Raw genomic sequence first — 13,872 nt, forward strand, 5'->3', positions numbered from 1 at the left:
AGAGAAGAGCCAAAGTCATTGGGCCCATGTATTCATGGCGGAGACCTGGAAGAGCTCCTGGTTTCAGGTCAGCCCAGCTCTGTTTGTTGTGGCCATTCGAGGAGTGAACCAGTAGATGGAAGGTCTCTGTCTCTCCGTGTGTGTCTCATTCTTTCTCTCTTTCAAATAAAACTAAAAATGAATACATCTTTTTAAAACATCTACAAAGAATGTGCAGTATAAGAAGATGCCCAGGGCCTGATGCAGCTGAAGTCCTCGCCTTGCATGTGCCAGGATCCCGTATGGGAGCTGGTTCTAAGCCCAGAGGCCCTGCTTCCCCCCAACTCCCTGCCTGTGGCCTGGGAAAGCAGTCAAGGATGGCCCAAAGCCTTGGGACCCTGAACCCGTGTGGGAGACCCGGAAGAGGCTCCTGGCTCCTGGCTTCGAATCACCTCAGCTCTGGCCCTTATGGTCACTTGGGGAGTGAATCATTGGACGGAAGATCTTCCTCTCTGTCTCTCCTCTGACTCTACAACATAAATAAATAAATCTTTAAAAAAAAGAGAGAGAGAGAGAGATGTCCAGGACTTACTCAAATGCTTATTAGTTTTCAGAGGAGGAAGGAATGTAAGAGAGAATGACAAGAAACAAAGATGTTGGAGGAAACCAGGAAAGTGCCAGAAAATCCAAGGAAAGCAAAAACAGGGCGAGGGGAAGGAAGTGAGAGGTGCTAAGGAGCAACCTCTTGATTTAGCAATCAGAGTGCCTCCGGTTGTCTAGGCAGTTCTTGGTGATGTTGGCGGTGCTCTGGCATTATAAAAATCATTAAGTGGTTGGCATCGCAGTGTAGTGCATTAAGTCACAGTCTTCGATGCCAGCATCTCATATGGGCACATATTAGCACTCCAGCTGCTCCACTTCCCATCCAGCTCCCTGCTTATGACCTGGGAAGGCACCAGAGGATGGCCCAAAGCCTTGGGACCCTGCACCTGCTAGGGAGACCTGGAAGAGGCTCCTGGCTCCTGGCTTTAGGCTCCCATGCTGTTGTGACAATTGAGGGAGTGACTCAATGAACAGAAGACTTCTCTCTCTCAATCTATAATCTTGTCTTTCAAATAAATAAAGACAAATATTTTAAAAGCTCATTCATTTACCCAGATTCCTTTAGCTTTAATGGGCATCTGGATTCTTAAAAAAAAAAAAGATTTATTTTACATATTAGAAGGGCAGAGTGACAGAGAAAGAGAGAGAGAGGTCTTCCATATGCTAGTTCAAACCCACAAACAAATGGCTTTAAAGACTGGGGTTGATTCAGGCAGAATCTAAGAGCGGGGAACTTAGAGCAGGTCTCCCCTGTTGCTGGCAGGTGTCCAAGCATTTGGGCCATCTTTCACTGCTTTCCCAAGTGCAGTGAGCTGGGCCAGAAGCAGAGCAGCCAGGACAGAAGCTGGCATGAAGCTACGGGAAGCCGAGACAGCAGCTTTACCTACTGCACCATGACCCCGGCCCCGTTCCCAGTGTTTTCATTACTACAAAGAGTTCTTTGGCAAATGTCTTTGTGTACGTATTTTCTTCCACTTGTGCTAATATCTCTTCTGATTCCTCAGAAGTGGGAGTTCAGAAACACAGTGGATTGCAGCTAAACAGGAATGCAGAATGGGCCTTGAGCCTGCTTTTCCACACCCCTTGGATAACCCACTGCAGTGCATTACAGCAACAATCCTTGAAACCCAGAGCCATCAGCAGTTGGGTTTATACTTAGCCAATTGTTCTCCAAGGCAAGGTATTTACAAGTGATTAGCTGAGTAAATAAGCTCAGAGGTTCCCGTCCCTTTACTGTCCTTAGAGAAACATATTAAATCATCAGAGTTTCCCTGTCAGCCGGCTTCTTCTAGTACCCAGGCAGCTGTGACACCTGGTGTACACATTGATGATTGTCTTCATTCCTGTTTCGAAACTCCCACTGAAATATTATTCCCATCCTTTATTTTTTTTTTAAGCTTTATTTATTTGTATTGCAAAATCAGATATACAGAGAGGAGGAGAGACAAGAGAGGAGGATGATTCACTCCCCAAGTGGCTACAATGGCGGGAGCTGAGCTGATCTGAAGCCAGGAGCCACGAACCCACTCTAGGTTACCCACAGGCCCCAGGGTCCCAAAGGCTCGGTTCATCCTCGACTGCTTTCCCAGGCCACAAGCAGGGAGCTGGATGGGAAACAGGGCTGCCGGGATTAGAACTGGCCACCATATGGGATCTTGGTGCATGCAAGGTGAGGACTTAAGCCGCCGAGCTACCATGTCGGGCCCTGTTTTTCTCTTTTTCTTTTTTCTTTTTTCTTTCTTTTCTTTCTTTCTTCCTTTCTGTCTTTCTTTCTTTCTTTCTTTCTTTCTTTCTTTCTTTCTTTCTTTCTTTCTTTCTTCCTTCCTTCCTTCCTTCCTTTTTTCTTTCTTTTCCTTCCTTCCTTCCTTCTTTCTTTCCTTCTTTTTCTTTCTCTCTGTCTCTTCCTTCCTTCCTTTCTTTCCTTATTTTTTCATATTGCAAAGGCAGATATACACAAAGAAGGAGACAGAGAGAAAACGATCTTCCGCCTGCTGGTTCACTCCTCAAGTGACCACAACGGTTGGAGCTGAGCTAATCTAAAGCCAGGAGCCAGGAGCCAGAAGCTTCAGAAGCTTCTTCCAGGTCTCCCACATGGGTGCAGGGTCCCAAGGCTTTGGGCAGTCCTTGACCACTTTCCTAGGCCACAAGCAGGAAGCTGGATGGGAAGTGCAGCAGCCAGGATTAGAACTGGCCACCATATGGGATCCCAGCACGTGTAAGGCAAGGACTTAGAGCTACTAGGTTACCATGTTGTGCCCTCCCATCCTTTGTTTGTAATCAGATTCTTTCCCCCTAAGATTTATTTTTATCGGAAAGGCAGATTTTATAGACAGAGAAGGAGGGAGTAAGAGATTTTCTTTCTGTTGGTTCACTCCCCAGATGGCCAGAACGGCCAAGAACTGAGCCCATTTGAAGCTGGGAACCAGAAGCTTCTTCTTGGTCTCCTATGTAGATGCAGCATTCCAAGGCTTTGGACCATTTTCCAATGCTTTCCCAAGGCACAAGCAGAGCTGGATCAGAAGTGGAGTAGCCAGTGTGATGGCCAATGGCTAAATCCTCACCTTGCCAGTGTCGGGACCCCATATAGGTGCTGTTTCTGTGTCCTGGTTGCTCTGCTTCCTATCTCAGTTCCCTGTTTGTGGCCTGGGAAAGCAGCAGAGGATGCCCAAAGCCTTGGGACCCTGCACTCATGTGGGAGACTCAAAAGAAAGCTCCTCGTTTCAGACAGGCTGAGCTCTGGCTGTTGTGGTCATTTAGGAAGTGAACCAATAGACGGAAGATCTTTCTCTTTGTCCCTCTTTCTCTCTGTAAATCTGATATGTTTTGCAATAAAAACAAATAAATAATTCTTTAAAGAAAGAGAGAGAATTGGAGTAGCCAGGATTCCAACTCTTGTCCATATGGGATGCCATTACCATAGGCTGAGGCATTAGCTTGCTATGCCATCATGTCAACCCTTCTAACAAGATTCTAGCTACAAAGATACATAGTGAGAAAGGCTCTATACCAAGGCTTCTTCCAAAGTGTTTTTTCCCCCTTAATATTTATTTGAAAGCCAGACTTACAGAGGAAGAGGCAGAGAGCTCTTCTATGTGTTGGTTCACTGCTCAGGTGGCTGCAATGGCTAGGACCAGGCCAGGCCAAAGCCAAAGGCTTCATCCTGCTCCCCCAAGAGAGTGGTAGGGCCCTGACACTTGGGCTATCTTCTGCTTTTTCCAGGTCATCAGCTGGGAGGTGGACTGAAAGTGGAACAGCCAGACAAGAACTGGTGCCAAAATGGGATGGTAGCATCATAGGTGCTAGCTTTACCCAAGACACCACTATATCGCAACACTGGCCTCAGATTTTAAAAAAAATTGTGCGTGTGTGCGTGTGTGTATGTATGTATGAAAGAGATACTGAGATAGGTTTGGTGTTGTGGTATATCAGACTAAGCCTCTGCCTGCAGCATTGGCATCCCATGCACACATTGGTTTGAGTCCCAGCTCAACTCCAAATCCAGCTCCCTGCTAATGTACCTGGGAAGGCAGTGGAAAACGGCGGCAGTATTTGGGACACTGAACCCACGCGGGAGACTTGCAAGAAGCTCCCAGCTTCAGACTGGTCCAGTTCCAGCTGTTGTGGTCATTTGGGGAGTGAGCCAGGGGAAGGAAGCTCTCTTTCTTCCTTTCTTTATCTCTCTGCATATCTGCTTTTCAAATAAAAATAAATAAACCTTTAAAAACAAAAAGAGGGAGGGGGAGAGGAACAGTAATGGGGGAGTGAGGGAGGGAGGGAGAGAAGAGAGAGAAAAGAAAAGAAAGAAAGCAACTATCAACTGGTTCATTTCTTAAATGCCTGTGCCAAAGCCAGGAGCTAGGAACTCAATCCAGGTCTCTTTCAGGGTCTGTACCAGCAGGAAGCTAGAGTCAGGAGCCAGATCTGGGTATTGAACTCAGGTATTCTGATGTGGCATGTGGAGCATCTTTCCCCACTAGACCAAATGCTAACTCCAAGTCCTTGGTACTTATTTTTGCTCTTAGTATGTATTTGAAAAGCCAAGTTACAGAAAGAGGCAAACACACACATACACACACGCACGGAGGGAGGCAGGAGAAAAGGTAAGAAAAGAAAAAGGGAGAGAGGGAGGGAGAGAGGGGGAAAGAGAGAGAAAGATCTTCCATCCATTACTTCATTACCAAATGACCACGACGGCCAGTGCTGGGCCAGGCTGAACTCAGGAGCCAGAAATTCCACCTGGGTCTCCTGTGTGGCTGCAGAGGCCCCAATACTTGGGCCATCTTCCACTGCATCCCCAAACATACTAGTACGGAACTGAATCAGAAGTGGAGCTAGTGGAACGTGAACCCCTGACCCATATGGGATGTCAGCACTGCAGGCAGCTGCTCTTAACCCACCATGCCAGAACGCTGGCTCCCTTTGGTACATGTATATTTTGGGTTCTCAGAAAGCCAACAGACTCTGGACCTAATGCTTTTGAATTCAATGTTCAAACAGGATTCCAGCCTTAACCACTATTCAAAGACAACCACAGCAACGTGCAAGATTCTGACATGAAATGTGAAGGTAATTATTTGGGAAAGGGCATTTTGAAGTTCCAATTTGAGGAAAAACGATCTGCCATGAAATTTCTATAGCTAAAGCCACACCCCTGATCCCTTCCAGGATTTTCTGTGGTGTCATCTCTTTCTCCTCACAGCAGAACTTAATCTTGCAACTGCTTGTCAATGCTCGGCTATGAGGCAGGCAGCTGATGAGGATGCTAAAATCATCTGGGGAGTAGTAACAGTGTCTTGAATTTTTCTAAGGCCAGAAAACAGAGTTCCTGAGCTATGACTCTGGCTTGCACGCCCCCAAACAGAGCAAAGGGAACTAGGAGCCAAGAAAGGGAAAATGGAAACTCCCAAGGTTTCGCAGCGTGCCCTTTAGTCCTGGAAGGATTTCACACTGAAACGTTACAGAGAAGCCAAAGGAGAGGAAGCTAGCCAGGGGGAGCCGATGGTCAGTTTTGTCTTAAGGAAGAAGAGCCACAGAAACTCAGCATGAACTCTCTCCTTTCCTGGGAATGGATACTTATAATGAGTAGGAGGAGTGATACCATTGCCCATCCTGGAGGAACCCTCGCCTCCTGCGGCGCCTGCCAGCTCTGCGGCCTCCCTGACCTTCACTCATGCCTGCTGGACCTCAAGTTCCCGATCTGTTAGAGGAGTGAGAAGACAAAGGTTGCCCAGATCTGTGGGTTTCAGACTCGTCCAGCTCTTTCTAAATGCTGTCTTATTTAGAGTATTCCATATAAAAGGGATCAAAGTGGGATGGCTGGGTGGAAGGTCATGGGCCTAGCCCTTTAGATCTTCCCATCCTCTCCAAAACTAGCCCTAGGGTCTGTGAAGAACTCGGCAAAGATGGCTTGAAAACTGCTGAACTAGTTTCCCCTTAATTATAAATCATCTGTCGAAGAGGGACCTTTTGTAAAGCAACCGACTTCTACCCGAATCCACTTTCATGAAGGGTCACGTCACGCTGAGGTCAGAGGGCAGGAGACTAAAGGGAGCTGTTCAAATCACCCTGCCAGTAAGAACTCTTCTCTCAAATCTAGTGGTTTATAAAGTTGGAAATGTAGACCAATTAGGCTGAGGTTCTAAGAACCGCTGAGACCCAAGCTTTTGTGGCAAAATAATAATTTAGTATGTCTAAACATAAAATGTATTAACAATTAAAAAGTCAGACTCAACTAACCAGATTAAGCTTCCTGCATATGCATATGCAGAGGCTAGTCTCTGGTTAGAAACTCCTAAAGTTTATATAGTATATTTAAATTTAAAAAAAAAAAGGAAAGCTTTATTTATTTTGAAAGGCAGAGAGTGAGCAAGCACTTTCCATCTGGGCTGGTCCAGGCTGAAGCCAGGAACCAGGAACTCCATCTGGGTCCCCCAGGTGGCTGGCGGGGGTTAACATACTTTGGACGACATCTGCTCCCTTCCCAGACACGTCTAGCAGGGAGCTGGATTGGAAGCAGAGCAGCTGGGAATTGAACCAAAGATTCTCCTGGATGGGAGGCCGGTGTTGTAGGCAGCAACTAGATCCATTGTGCCACAACACTGGTCTTAGATTTAGTAAATCTTTTTTTTAAAAAAATATTTTATTTTATTTTTTCATTGGAAAGGCGGATATATAGAGAGGAGAGACAGAGAGGAAGACCTTCTGTCCGATGATTCACTCCCCAAGTGAGCGCAATGGCCAATGCTATGCCGATCCGAAGCCAGGAGCCTCTTCCGGGTCTCCCACGCGGGTGCAGGGTCCCAAAGCTTTGGGCCGTCCTTGACTGCTTTCCCGGACCACCGGCAGGGAGCTGGATGGGAAGCGGGGCTGCCGGGGAGCTGATGCACCTGGGAAAAGCAGTGGACAATGGTCCAATACTGGGGCTCCTAGCCATCAAATGAGAGATTCAAAAAGAGTTCCAGCTCCTTATCCTGGCCCGGATCCAGCCAAATCAGCCATCTGGGGAGTGAACTGGAAGATTTTTCTCTGTCTGTCCCTCCCTCTCTGTAACTATGCTTTTCCAATAAATATTTTTTTGCATATAAAAATACTTTTGGCATATATTTGCATATAAAATCAGAAAACCATCACTAGGTGTTGGAAATAGAAATTAGTATTGAGTCCACCACAGTGGCCTAGGGGCTAAGGTCCTAGCCTTGGAACGCACCCAGGATCCCATATGGGCGCTGGTTCTAATTTTGTTGGTCCTGCTTCCCATCCAGCTCCCTGCTTGTGGCCTGGGGAAGCAGTCAAGGGCAGCCCAGAGCATTGGGAGCCTGCACCCATGTGGGAGACCCGGAAGAGCTTCCAGCTCCTGGCTTTGGATCGGCATAGCACTGGCCGTTGTGATCACTTGGGGAGTGAATCATTGGACAGAAGATCTTCCTGTTTGTCTCTCCTCCTTCTCTATATATTTGACTTTGCAATAAAAATAAACAAATCCTTAAAAAAAAAAAAAGAAATTCATATTGTACTTTGTGGCTAAGAGCACTACACCCTGTCTCCCTTTAGTATGAAAACTATAAGATAACCCCAGATCCTTGATGGGTTTTTGCTGTCTTAAGTGTGTAACACTGTGCACTTCTGTGCCCTTGAACAAATGGGTCACCATCTTGCAGCCTACCACATACAATTTTACTCGTCCTCCAGAGCCAGCTCAACATAAGGTAAAAATCAATCAAAGACCTGTACTAAACAGTAACAAGGCTAAATATTAACTTACGCAGATTACTCTCTGTCTCAGTTATATATCAGGGATAAAGTACTTTCTCTCACATTGTTTATTAGAATTAGAAAGAGTATATATTGGACCTGGTGCAGTAGCCTAGTGGCTAAAGTCCTTGCCTTGCATGACGCACTGGGATCCCATATGGACGCCAGTTCTAATCCCGGCGGCTTTGCTTCCCATCCAGTTCCCTGCTTCTGGCCTGGGAAAGCAGTCGAGGATGGCCCAAAGCCTTGGGATTCCACAGCCGCATGGGAGACCCAGAAGAAGTTCCTGGCTCCTGGCTTTGGATTGGCTCAGCTCTGGCTGCTGTGGCCACTTGGGGAGTGAATCAGCAGATGGAAGATCTTCTTGCTTCTCTTTCTTTCTGTATATCTGCTTTTCGCATGAAAACAAATAAATCTTAAAAAAAAAAAAACCCACAAGAAATATACATTTCTCTCAAAAGTCTAGCAAGATGCTTGGCATGCTGATTCTACTGAAATGAATTGAGGATTTACAAGTTGGCATAATTGCCATTTGCCCTTAGTAACCTTTAGAGGGAAAGACAGTTAAACCCATGATGCTATGAGGAAGAGACATCGAAGGTCCCTTTGTATTTTCTTTCTGAAAGATGAAAAGGGCCCCTGCAATGAATAGGCCCTTCTGACTTCCTCTAATCAGAGCTATTGCAAGATCCAAGGCCTTGGGGGAAGTAGCTGGGCTGGAGAGTACAGAGGGTGTGAAAGGGCACTGAGTGAGAGGTAAGTGTCTGCAGAGGGGCTGCCCACACTGGCAGGGGACGGGAGAAGCTATGAAGGGAGGGGGCTGGTGCCCAGGACAGGGCTAGTGAGACCGAGTGGAAGCTCGGGAGGCTCCAGCAGGCTTTGCTAAATGAGCCATTTCAGAGGAGCATCAGGTTGACACAGGAGGCAGAAGCACAGCCACCAGAAGCGAGCTGAACAAGCAGGGAAGATGGAGAAATTTCGGGTAGGCACTGTGGCCCAGCATGTGAAGTCACCTCTGGGGGTCCAGTCCCAGCTCCCCTATGCTTCTGATTCAGCTCCCTGCATGTGTGCCTGGCGAGGCGATGGATGTCAGCTCAAGTACTTGGGTCTCTGACACTCACATGGGAGACCTATGTGGGGTTCTGTGCCCATGCTTTAGGCCTGGCTCTAGTCCATGCGGGGAGAGAACCGGTGGATGGAAGATCCAGTCTCTCCCTCTTTCTGTCACTCCAAGTTTGAAATAAATTAGTAAATACATTCTATTGAAAAAAAAGAAGAAGTTATGAGTGAAACTATTACAAAAGTCATCCATGTGGACAGTGGTTGCTCACTAGAAGTGCCCCCGGCCCTGGGCATCTGGGGTTGTAAGCGTTTCTCATCTTGTTGACTTTTCTCCTGCATTCCTATTTTCTCTGTTCGTCATGCCAGGGCATGCTGCTAGCACTTGGAGGAGGGCAGGGTGACGACTATGCCGTACAAGGAAGTTGTGCCTCACTTAGAAATGCCAACACCTGCAACAAGAAACACTGAAAGGAGAATGACGTCCCAGAGGCCGATGCTCTTCCGCAACGCGGGGGAGGGCAGGAGTGTGCTGTGGATACAAGCATGAGAAACAACAAATGGGAGATGGAACTGGGGAGGTAGCAGAGGGGTGACCCTAGCACCCGGCCCCAGCACATTTCTGAGAAGCAAATGCAGAAAGAGCTGGCAGCCACTACTCAGAGACAACCCCAAGCAAGGCCGGGATGAGAGAGGTGGAAAGGGTAAGAATGCACAGAAGTTTCTCTGCAGAAGAAGGAGCTGCCAAATCCCATTAATCATATCTCAACACTGCTTTGTATCCTTGCCACGGCATGTTACCCCCACCCTCAACAGCCTTCACTTGGGTTCCTGGGACAGCCTCATAAATTGTTTCCATGCTGGCAATTAGCTCACCTTCCCAATACACCTCGGACACAGTGACATGCGCCGTTCTAACACGCAAGTCCGTTCCTGTCACTCTCCTTCAACGGTGTTCACTGTTACCTAACAAGATCCAGGCCTTAGCACAGCTCTCTCGGCCACCTGTCCCAGCTGAACCGTACCAGTCCCTGTTCCCCTTCTGTATTTCTCCATGCCAGATGGCTTGATTCCTGATTCCCTTTATTCATGTTAAGCTTCCGTAATCCTTTGCTAGAACCTCCTGTCTTAAAACGTACTCATTCTGCTTCATGTTCAAGTTTACCACCTAGGTTTCCTAAGTCCATCTGTTCCATTCCCAGTGCTCCTCAAACTTCCCTGAAGATGAATATGTATATATATATATCGTTGTCTTGCTCAAAACACAAGCTCCTAGGCCTTTCCCAGATAAATCAGTATCTTCAGAGGAGTGCCCTGGGAAGTCACCAAGGATGATTTTAAAACATTTCTGAAAAAAAAACCACCCATCAGAAGGTAGAGTTGAATCCCCTTGTGAAAAGAAGCCAGCCTTGGTTAATCCCCTCTAATGAAGACAGAGTGACAGGACTGATAGTGAATGGCTTTGCGGCTAGGTCACAAAAGGCAACCCGGATTCCAACTCCCTTCTTCGTCCTCTTCCCTCCGTCTCTGGATTCTCGCCCCAGATATCCAGTCAGCGAGCCAAGCGGACACATGGACCGGCCATGTGTGGAGGTGATGACCACGGCTCCCGCTGAGATCTCAGATGGCAGCCAGCATCACCGCCCGTTGGTGAGCAAGGAGCCTTTAGACGGCAGTGGCCCCCACCTACAGTCACCATGGCTGAAGCTGAGTATGGCACGGACAAGCCCTGCCCACAAGTCGGAGATTCTCAAGCTAGAAGACAGATGACACCACATTGTGGACAACTTGTTTTTAACACAGTCATGGGGAATCAAAACACCGTATTATTAGTTAAGTACCCCAGGTCATTCTTAGGATCGGGAAAGTTTGGAGACCTAAATTATATTGTTTAATTCCTTGAGGTCAGGGTTAAGTTTAAGTAGCTTCCTAGCTTTCTGCTTCTTTTTTTCCCCTCTGAAGTATCTTTATGGATTCTCTTTTATTTCTGGCTTGAACAGTCCTTGCAATGTATTGTAGAAGGAGTTATTGTAAATGTATTGTAAAGGAGCTATTTCACCTCACTTTGACCCCTACTGCATCAAGTAGGAACCAAGGTCAAGGATTTGGAAGGGCAGCATTTTACACAGAGCAGGTGTTTGATTCATTTGTTCTTGAAGAAAAAGGTGACATTGCAGATAGCGGGATTTTTCTATTGGCATTTTACTGTGTCCTTGATACAGCTTCCAGAATCACTTTCTTTAACTCTTTCTTCTACAAAATGTGTAGCAGCATCCTATTACTTGGAAACACTTCTCATGAGGTAAGCCTATGTGTGTTCAAGGTCTTTCCCGTACCCTGGCACCTCTGGGTGGTCAACGTATTTGCCAGTTCTGGCACATTATTTACATACACCAGTCCCTGAACATTTGCTAGTGTTTCCATAGTCACTGGCTTACAGCTACACGCTAGCAGTAATAAAATACACAGGACTGGCGCCTTGAGACAAAGAAGTCATGATCCGGGGTGGCAGGGGTCAGTACACTTTTCTTAGAGCCAGTCGTTATGTCAGACTTCTGAGGGTGACATGGTTTCAGCTGCAACTATAACTCCACTGTTATAGCAGGAAACCAGCCACAGACAATACACAAATGTGCACAGCTGTGTGTCAATAAACCTTTATTGACCAGGCAGACAGCCGGGCAAACACAGATTGCATTGTTTAGCAAAAGCTTGTGCAATGACAAAATGTCTCTGTACTGTTCAAGACAGTAGCCACAGGTTCCCGGGCACTGGAAATGTGACGGACGTAGCTGATACGCTGAATTGTAAATGATGTTTTAGTTTCGACCAGTTTAAGTCTAAATAGTCATGGATATAGTGGTTCTCACATTGAGCAGTGCAGATGTCAAGTATAACCTAACACCCCCTTCCTCTAAAGGAAAAATTTGCCTTAAACTTCAGAAAGCCTTTCTGCTCAGCTCCTGCCCATAAAGCTCTCTTTCTCTTTTTAAAGATTTATTTATTTATTATTTTGGAAAGGCAGATATACAGAGAGGAGGAGAGACAGAGAGAAAGATCTTCCGGCTGATGATTCACTCCCCAAGTGACTACAACCGGTGCCCATATGGGATCTCGGTGTGTTCAAAGCGAGGGCGTTAACCACTACACTATCCTGCCGGGCCCCCAAAGGCCTCTCTTTTAACTCAGTCCCATTCTCACTCTGATTCCTGTTGTCCTTGCTGGCATTCTGCTTTGAAACTATGTTTGTTATCATTGCCTTTTGTGCTTGTAACTCTTTCCCCAATGAAACAAAAATGCAAGTTGCCACCCTCCTCTCCCCCTTTCTCTTCTAGGGTGCCTGAGCCAGGAGGTGCTCACCACACCCCCTTGCACCTGCACCTCCTTCACCACCGTTCCTGACAGATGGCAACGCGCAACCAAGACAGATGGTCCTCCAGACCAGGCTCAGCACTTACTTGGAGAATATTTCTACAATGGCCGACGACTTGTTCTTGTTGACCAGAGAAAGTTCTTTTGCTGTCACCCTCAGTGACATGGAAGTCCATTGCCGCCTGTTAAATGGAGTTGATTCCATCTTGGCTACGGATACCGAAAGACCTATACGAGGACAGAAAATCAGAACGTTAGATGCAGGGGAGGAGTCTCCAGCGCCCAGGGATTGGCAGGCAGAGCAGAGCTCTAGATAAGACTTGTCCACTGCTTTCCCCCCAGACTGTGCAATCTTGGTCCAACTTTGCAAAAAAAAAAAAAAAAAGGTTAGATGAGACGATCCCTAAGGCCTCTTCCAGCTCCTTCTCTGTATGACTGACTCTACTGTGTAAATACTGACTGGCCTTTTCCTGAACTTAAGTCTCTTCCAACGACACGTTTGGAGTGAAATGTCCCCCTCCTCTGAATTACATCCCAGGGGAGGAACAAGAGCCAGATCCAAATGAAGTTCTACGGGCACCCGGGGTTCCTCTGGCTGCGCTCTGCCCACAAGCTCTCTAGCAGGAGCCACTCGGTGTCGGGAAGAGATGAGAGGACACAGCTAGCATAACAGAACAAGGACTTCAGTGAAATCACAACTTCGCTACTTAGAACAAATGACACAATTTAGCTGAAAAATGAGAATAATATCATCTTTAAAGGGCTTTAGTGTAGACTTAAAGCGATAATGCAGCTAAAGAACTAGGCACATTATAAGAGCATTAGAAGCATTTTAAGGGCCCAATGCGATAGCTTATTGTCTAAATCTTCACCTTGCAAGAGCCGGGATACAATATAGGCAGGTGCCAGCTGATGTCCTGGCTGCTCCACTTCCCGTCTAGTTCCTTGCCTATGGCCTAGGAAAGCAAGAATGGTCCAAAGCCTTGGGACCCTGCACCCATATGGAAGACTGGAAGAAGCTCCTGGCTATAGATTGATCCAGCTCTGGCTGTTGTGCCCATGTGGGGAGTGGATGGAAGATCTTTCTCTCGTTCTGATCTGCCTTTTTAATAAAAATAAATATACATACTTTTATTTTTAAAAAGCATTTTAAGTATATTAGCACTGACTCTTATAATTCTTTTTACTATTGTTTTTAAAGAATTTTTTTTTTATTGGAAAATCAGATCTACAACGAGGAGAGACAGAGAGAAAGATCCTCTGTCTGCTAGCCTACCGCCCAAGTGGTTGCAACGCCTGGAGTTGAGCTGAGCCGATCTGAAGCTAGGAGCCAGCAGCCTCCTCCATGTCTCCCATGAGGGTGCAGGGTCCCTAGGCCTTGGGTGGTCTTTGACTGCCTTCCTAGGACACAAGCAGGGAGCTGGTTGGGAAGCAGGGCAGCTGGGACATGAACTGGCACCCATATGGGATCCTGGTACATGCACAGGTGAGGACTTTAGCCACCTGGCTACCGTGCCAGGCCCAATTCTTATTATTTTTAAGTCTGCAAACAACTGGGGAATAATTGACTTTAAATTCATGAAATAAATTACGCTTATATTACTTTCT

The 13,872-nt window shown here is 46.7% G+C and overlaps 1 protein-coding gene across 2 annotated transcripts in view; it reads right to left on the reverse strand.

The window, feature by feature from the left end:
• Positions 1-12,487, reverse strand: part of LIMA1 (LIM domain and actin binding 1) — a 62,878-nt gene extending 50,391 nt beyond the window's left edge. Inside the window, exon 1 of one of the 2 annotated variants that reach the window (XM_040988718.1) lies at positions 12,351-12,487. In XM_040988718.1, the coding sequence (XP_040844652.1) occupies positions 12,351-12,469 (119 nt within the window). In that variant the 5' untranslated portion in view covers positions 12,470-12,487. The remainder of the gene's footprint in view (positions 1-12,350) is intronic. The other variant, XM_040988710.1, reaches the window with a different exon arrangement.
• Positions 12,488-13,872: the final 1,385 nt, after the last annotated feature.

Source organism: Ochotona curzoniae, unplaced genomic scaffold (genome assembly GCF_017591425.1).
Source record: "Ochotona curzoniae isolate NIBS_2020 unplaced genomic scaffold, NIBS_Ocur_1.0 contig_1014, whole genome shotgun sequence".
Lineage (NCBI taxonomy): Eukaryota > Metazoa > Chordata > Mammalia > Lagomorpha > Ochotonidae > Ochotona > Ochotona curzoniae.